This window comes from Colobus angolensis, unplaced genomic scaffold, assembly GCF_000951035.1.
Source record: "Colobus angolensis palliatus isolate OR3802 unplaced genomic scaffold, Cang.pa_1.0 Scaffold166, whole genome shotgun sequence".
In the NCBI taxonomy this organism is placed as follows: Eukaryota; Metazoa; Chordata; class Mammalia; order Primates; family Cercopithecidae; genus Colobus; species Colobus angolensis.
In genome coordinates, this window is record NW_012114777.1 from 3,503,065 (window position 1) to 3,511,098 (window position 8,034).

The 8,034-nt window shown below is 40.5% G+C and overlaps 1 protein-coding gene across 3 annotated transcripts in view; it reads left to right on the top strand.

Annotated features, from left to right (window-relative positions):
- The window catches only part of TCEA1 (transcription elongation factor A (SII), 1), an 80,920-nt gene that overhangs the window by 44,416 nt on the left and 28,470 nt on the right, over positions 1 to 8,034 (top strand). For all 3 annotated transcript variants that reach the window (XM_011937591.1, XM_011937592.1, XM_011937590.1), the window contains 2 exons: positions 272 to 426; positions 5,907 to 6,053. In XM_011937591.1, the coding sequence (XP_011792981.1) occupies positions 272 to 426; positions 5,907 to 6,053 (302 nt within the window). The remainder of the gene's footprint in view (positions 1 to 271; positions 427 to 5,906; positions 6,054 to 8,034) is intronic.

Genomic DNA, 8,034 nt, shown 5'->3' on the forward strand with positions numbered 1-8,034 from the left:
CTCAGCCTCCCGAGTAGCTGGGACTGCAGGCACCTGCCACTACGCCCAGCTAATTTTTTTGTATTTTTAGTAGAGACGGGGTTTCATCATGTTAGCCAGGATGGTCCCAATCTCCTGACCTCGTGATCCACCAGCCTTGGCCTCCCAAAGTGCTGGGATTAGAGGCATGAGCCACCGTGCCTGGCCTCAGGAATTCTTATTTTGGCAGAATAGGAAAAAAAAAATGATTTTGTTTTTATAATTTTACCTTTTTTCCTTAACGGCCTGGTACCTATATATCAAGAAATAAGGAATACAGACATGAAATACAAAAATAGAGTACGAAGTAGGATATCAAATCTTAAAGATGCAAAAAATCCAAATTTAAGGAAAAATGTCCTCTGTGGGAATATTCCTCCTGACTTATTTGCTAGAATGACAGCAGAGGTGAGTATGCATGAATCTGAGGTTTCTATGATGTGATTCTCTGTTGTGAAGTGTAAAGCCTATTATCATCATAGATTACTATATAAATATTGCATATGTAATAAATTTCTGTTATTCTGGTATATACTAGACAAATACTTAAGGTGATTATATCTTTTGTCAGTACTTTGCTCCTTCTCCAGCTGTTTCCATGCTTTTAATGTGATTACATTAAATTATTGTCTAAAAACAAATGTGTTTTACTTTTTGTTTCTTTGAGACTGAGTTTCGCTCTTGTTGCCCAGGCTGGAGTGCAATGGCACGATCTTGGCTCACCGCAGCCTCTGCCTCCTGGGTTCAAGTGATTCTCCTGCCTCAGCCTCCCGAGTGGATGGGATTATAGGCATGCACCACCACGCCCAGCTAATTTTTTAATTTTTCGTAGAGACGGGGTTTCTTCGTGTTGGTCAGGCTGGTCCCGAACTCCCAACCTCCAGGTGATCTGCCCGCCTCAGCCTCCCAAAGTGCTAGGATTACAGGCGTGAGCCACCATGGCTGGCTGCCAATTCTTTTACTTTTTATGAATTCATGTAGAACCAGAGAGTTGAATCTCTAATTGCAAGTAAACTTTGTAAGTGCTAACCTTTTTTCATGGTTAAACACTATAAAATTGGTTACATCGTATTGATTATTTCTTTTTTTTTAATTTGAGATGGAATTTTGCCCTTGTTGCCCAGGCTGGGGTGCAACAGCTACTGCAACCTCCGCCTCCCGGGTTCAAGCAATTCTGCTTCAGCCTCCCAGAGTGCTGGGATTGCAGGCTTGAGCCACCGTGCCCATCCTATTGATTATTTCTTAAATTTTAATAGGGAATTATAGAAAAAATGAAATTTGTAGCTTGCTATTTATAGACATGGTTGTTCATAGATATTAGCTATATTGTATCTACAATTTCACTCTTTTAGTAAACATTCAAGAGAGTGAATTTTTCTTCTGTACACAAACATACCTCAGATATGTTGCAAGTTTGGATTGGAATGCTGCAATAAAATGAATATTGCAATAAAGTGACACAAGAGTCACACCAATTGTTTGACTTTCTAGTACATATAAAAGTTATGCTTATACTATAATCTATTAAATGTGCATTAGCATTACACCTAAGAAAACAGTGTATACCTTATACCTTGCTAAACAATGTACACCTGGCTAAAAATTGCTCATGATCATCTGAGTCTTCAGCAAGTTGTACTATTTTGCTGGAAAAGGGAATTGCCTGGATGTTGACGGCTGCTGACTGATTAGAGTAGTGGTTATTGAACGTTGAGGTGACTGTGGTAATTTTGTAAAATAAGACAACAGTGAGGTTTGCTGCCTTGATGGAGCAAATATTCATAAAATATTTCTTGGTAGCTTGTGATGCTGTTTAATAACATTTATGCATAGTAGATGTTATTTCAAAATTGGAGTCAGTGCTGTCACATGCTGCTGCCGTCTTATCAACTAAGTTGATGTACTATTCTAAATCCTTTGCTGTCATTTCAACAATGTTCACAGCATCTTCACCAGGAATAGGTTCCATCTCAAGAAATCACTTTTTGCTCATCCACAAGAAGCATCTCATCTGTTCAGCTTTTATTATGAGATTGAAGCAACTCAATCACATCTTGAAGCTCCACTTCTAATTTTCCTTCCCATGCTTTCTCCACTACATCTGTGGTTACTTTTTTTTTGGTGGTGGTGGGGGACGGAGTTTCACTGTTGTCGCCCAGGCTGGAGTGCAGTGGTGTGATCTCTGCTCACTGCAACCTTTGCCTCCTGGGTTCAAGCGATTCTCCTTCCTTAGTCTCCTGAGTAACTGGGATTACAGGCGCCCGCCACCATGCCGAGCTAATTTTTGTATTTTTAGTAGAGACAGGGTTTCACCATGTTGGCCAGGCTGGTCTCAAACTCCTGACCTCAGGTCATCCACCCACCTCGGCCTTTTAAAGTTCTGGGATTACAAGCATGAGCCACCGCACCTGGCCCCTCTGCGGTTACTTTCTTCAGTGAAGTTAAACCCCTCAAAGTCATCCATGATGATTGGAGTCAACTTTTTTCAAACTCCTCTAAATGTTGATATATTGACCTCTTCTCAATGAATCACTGATGTTCCTAATGGCATCTAGGATGTTTAATCCTTTCCAAAAGGTTTTCAGTTTACTTTATTCAGATCTATCTGAGGAATTACTTTTTGTAGGAGCTACAGCCTTACAAAAAGTATTTCTGAAATAATAAAACTTGAAAGTCAGTTGGGCATGGTGGCTCACACCTGTAATCTGAGCAGTTTGGGAAGCCGAGATGGGCAGATCACTGGAGCCCAGGAGGTGGAGACCAGCCTGGGCAACAGAGCAAATTCCTATCTCTACAAAACAAAAAAAAAAAAAACAGAAAAATTAGCTGGGCATGGTGTGGCGCATTCCTGTAGTCCCAGGTGCTTCAGGAAGCTGAGTTGGGAGGATCATTTGAGGCTGAGAGGTGGAGGTTTCAGTAAGCTGAGTTTGTGCCACTGCATTCCAGCGTGGGTGACAGAGTGAAACCCTGTCTCAAAAAAAAAAGTAAGTCAGAATTACTCCTGATCCATGAACTGCAGAATGAATGTTGTTGTTAGCAGGCATGAAAATAACATTAATCTCCTTGGATGTCTCCATCAGATCTATTGGATGACTATGTATATTGATGACTACGTGCATTGTCAATGAGTAGGAATATTTTGAAAGAAATCTTTTTTCTGAGCAGTAGGTCTCAATAGGGGGGTTAGAATATTCAGTAAATCATGCTGTAAATAGATGTGCTGTAATCCAGGCTTTGTAGTTTCATTTATAGAACACAGAGTAGTAGATGTAGCATAATTCTTAAGGGCCCTAAGATTTTTTAAATGGTAAATGAGCACTGGCTTCAGCTTGACGTCACCAGATGCCTTAGCTGCTAACAAGAGAGTTATTCAAAGTCCTTTGAGGCATTGAAGCCAGGCATTGACTTCTTCTCTTTAGCTGTGAAAGTCCTAGATGTCACCCTCTTCCAATATTCATCAACATTGACGATCTGTTGTTTAGAATAGCTACCTTCATCAATGATCTTAGCTAGATCTTTTGGATAACTTGCCACAGCTTCTCCATCAGCACTTGCTGCTTCACCTTGCATTTTGTACTGTGTTATGGAGATGGCTTCTTGCCTTAAACCTCATGAACCAGCTTCTGGTAGCCTCTTGACTTTTCTTCTGCAGCTTCCTCCTCAGCATTATGCTTTAAGCATTAATGCTTCTCTCTCAGCATTAAAGAGTTAAGGCCTTGTTCTGGATTAGGCTTTGGCTTAAGGGAATGTTGAGGCTGGTTTGGTCTTCTGTCTAGGCCACTAAAATGTTTTCATATCAGCAATAAGGCTATTTTTTTTTTTTTTTTTTGAGACGGAGTCTCGCTCTGTCTCCCGGGCTGGAGTGCAGTGGCCGGATCTCAGCTCACTGCAAGCTCCGCCTCCCGGGTTTAACGCCATTCTCCTGCCTCAGCCTCCCGAGTAGCTGGGACTACAGGCGCCCGCCACCTCACCCGGCTAGTTTTTTGTATTTTTTAGTAGAGACGGGGTTTCACCATGTTAGCCAGGATGGTCTCGATCTCCTGACCTCGTGATCCGCCCGCCTCGGCCTCCCAAAGTGCTGGGATTACAGGCTTGAGCCACCGCGCCCGGCCAATAAGGCTATTTTGATCATTATCCATGTGTTCACTGGAGTAGCATTTTTAATTTCCTCCAAGAAATTTTCCTTTGCGTTCACAACTTGGCTAACTGGTGTAAGAGGCCTAGCTTTTGGCTTATCCCAGCTTTCCACGTGCCTTCCTCACTAAACGTAGTCTTATTTCTAGGTTTTGATTTAAAGCGAGAGACATGTTGACTCTTCCTTGTCCTTGAATACTTAGAGGCCATTGTAGGGTTATTAATTGGCCTAATTTCAATATTGTTGTGTCTCAGGGAGTAGGGAAGCCCAAGGAGAGGAAGAGAGACGGGGAAAGAATGGAGCAGTCAGAACACACACATTTGTCGAGTTTACTGTCTATGTGGTCAAAGTTAGTGGTGCCCCCAAAACAACGATAGTAACATGAGAAATTACTGATCACAGATCAACTAACAGATATAATAATAGTGAAAATGCTTGGAATATTGTGAGGATTACCAAAATGTGACACAGAGACATGGAGTGAGCACATGCTTTTGGAAAAATAGCGGCAATAGATTTGCTCAACACAGCATTGCTGCAGACCTTCAATTTGTAAAAGCAGTAACTGCAAAGTGCAATAAAATGAAGGACAATAGCGCAGAGCAAGATAAAGCAAAGTATGACTGTAGCTAGTAAAAACTGACACAAGAAGATGACCCTGGCATATTCTGTACATTTCTTGCCTCAAAACTGGAATCAGACATTGCTCCAGAGATCCCTGACTTCTTTTGGGGATGGGGTATAGGCAATGGTATTAGAGACTATAATCTGGTTACTAGAGGTACTCGTAGGTTTACATTGTTCATAGTGTAATCACAACAGCTTCTTCCTGCCTACTGCACACACAAAACCAGTTCACTGAGACTGCGCTATTGCGGTTAAGAAAGAGTTTTATTAACACAAGACTGGCCATGCAGGAGACGAAGTAATTACTCAAATTAGTCTCCGTGAAGACTGGGAGGTTAGGGTTTTATAAGGATAGTTTGGTGGAGACTATTCCTATGACTAGGGAATGAGTGCTGCTGATTGGTTGGGGATGTAATCACTGGGATGTGGGAACTGGTCCTTCTGTACCTCTAGATGAGGGGCCTGAGTTCTGGAGGGCTCAGTCTGAAAAACATCTCAAAAAACCAATCTCAGGTTCTACAATAATAATATTACCTGTAGGAGCAATCAGGGAAGTCACACACTTTGTGCCCTCTGGCCACATGACTCCTAAGCAGTGTGGGATTATAGAAATTATGTCTACATTTTAGCAGAGTTCAGGCCCCTCCCATAATCCTAATCCTCTGGCCTTTCATTAGTCTTGCAAAGGTGATCTCAGGCTCTGAACGAGGAGGCATTGGTTTTAGGGAAGGACTGTTACCATCTTTGCATCAAAGTTAAACTATAAATTCTTCCCATGGTTAGCTTGGCCTGTGCCCAGGAAAGAGGGAAGACAGCCAGCCTGTGACACTAGAAGCCAGATGGAGTCAGTCATGTTCGATTTCTCTATCATAATCTTTGCAAAGGTGGTTTCAGTAGCCTTTAAACAGTCCGATTTTCACATGTAAACTTTTAAGTATTTGAAGAAATTTTTAAAAGGAATTAAACTTTTACAAGCCCTGGAAGGAAAAATGTTAATTTAATGCTTTTAAAACTTTAAAGGTTGATATGTGGTTTATTATTATGATTAGGCTAATTGATCAAAATATCATTCAGGATATATATAGAAGGTGTCTGTAACTGAGTGGTATTGCCCCCTACCTAATAGGAAATGGCTAGTGATGAGCTGAAAGAGATGCGGAAAAACTTGACCAAAGAAGCCATCAGAGAGCATCAGATGGCCAAGACTGGTGGGACCCAGACTGACTTGTTCACATGTGGCAAATGTAAAAAGAAGAATTGCACTTACACACAGGTTTGTGATTGTTTATAGATTCTTATTTTTATATAAAAATGCTTGCAGCTCCTGTTTTAAAATAAATAGCCAAGATAATTGCCAGTGTGGTAGTCCCTCACTTATCCATGGAGGGATATGTTCTAAGACCCCAGGTGGATGCCTGAAACCACAGATAGTACCTAACCCTATGTATACCATGTTTTTTCCTATACATATGTACTGATAGGTTTTACTTATAAATTAAGCCTAGGAAGAGATTAACAATAATAACTGTTAATCAAATTGAATAATTGTAACAAGACACTGTTATGAAAGTAATATGAGTGTAGTCTTTCTGTCTCTCACAGTGTCTTGCACTGTACTCACCCCTGTTCATTTGATGAGATGAGGCAAAGTGAATGATGTAGGCATTGTGACTTAAGTGTTAGGCTGCTATTCACCTTCAGATGATCCATCGGAAGGAGGCTCATCTGCTTCAGGTGGTCCTGCCTCATCGAGCCCTGATGATGTGGATGGCTAATGGGTAGGTAGCATTATAGTGACATACACTGGACAAAAGGATGATCCATAGTCCACGTGAGACAGAGTAGGATGGTACAGGCTCTCTTCTTGCTACTCAGAACAACGTGCAGTTTAAAACTGATGAGTTATTTATTTCTGGAATTTTTCATTTAATATTTTCAGACCACGGATAACTGAAACCATGGAAAGCAAAACCATGGAAAGGATAACTGGGGACTAGTTCAAGAGAGGATAAGATTTCTTTCTTAAGTATAAGAGTGATTTCTTTTAAAAACATTATTATTATTATTATTATTATTTTGGAGATAGGGTCTTGCTGTGTGGGCCAGGCTGATCCCAAATTTCCAGACTCAAGTGATCCTCTCACCTCGGCCTCCCAAAGTACTGGGAATACAGGCTTGAGCCTCTGTGCCTGGCCAGAATGCTTTCTTAATACTGATTCTAGTTAACTAAAACCAACTTGATATATCTATACTGTCATGGAAATAGCTACTGTGAAAGCTGTGTCAAATAAAATTTATAAAGTATAAGAATTAAAAAAATGACCATGTTCTTTTTTAAAAGTTCATAAGCAGTTATATTAGTTACTAGGTAAATTGGCCATAATCCTTTTTATTTTACAGGACTGTATAAGGAAAGTTCTTCACTCTCCTCCACATGGCTTATGGGTACTTTAGACTTCACTGGCTTCTGGATAATTTGTTCCTTTTTTGTAATATTGATAACTTACATTTATGTCTGATATGACTAGCCTTTTTATTCTTCAACAGCTGAAAACTATGCTATAGTTACTTTGGTTGCATGTGCATATGAGAAAATTGTTTTTATCACCGTCTTAATTTCATTTGCCAAATAGGTTTTTGTGCTATATCATCTGCTATAAGCTCAAGATTATCTCCTTGAGAGAGATAATATTTAGAAAATCTACTGTTTCAGACAGCAGATTTGGGGAATTGATTTTTTTCACTGATAGAACATTAAGCACTTTAAAAATAACATCACTAAACTCTAAATGGGCCTTAAAACAAATTTTGTTGGTAGTTATTTTTGTGGTTAAAAATGCAAAAGGTACAAAAGGTTATGAGTAGAAAATTCCCTTCCCACTTTTGCCTGTGGCCACCTTGTGCTCCCTCCCTGGAAGTACAGCAAGGTTACTAGTTCGTTGTGAAACTTGTGGCAACTTTGTTCTCTCTCCCTGGAAGTAAAGCAAGGTTACTAGTTCGTTGTGAAACTTTCTAGGTATTTTATGTGTATACATGCAAATATTTTTGTTTTCCTTTTTCTTTTTTTGTTTTTTTGAGACGGAGTCTCCCTCTGTTGCCCAGGCTGGAGAGCAGTGGGGCCATCTCTGCTCACTGCAAACTCCACCTCCTAGGTTCGCGCCATTCTCCTGTCTCAGCCTCCCGAGTAGCTGGGACTACAGGCGCCCACCACAACGCCTGGCTAATTTTTTTGTATTTTTAGTAGAGACGGGGTT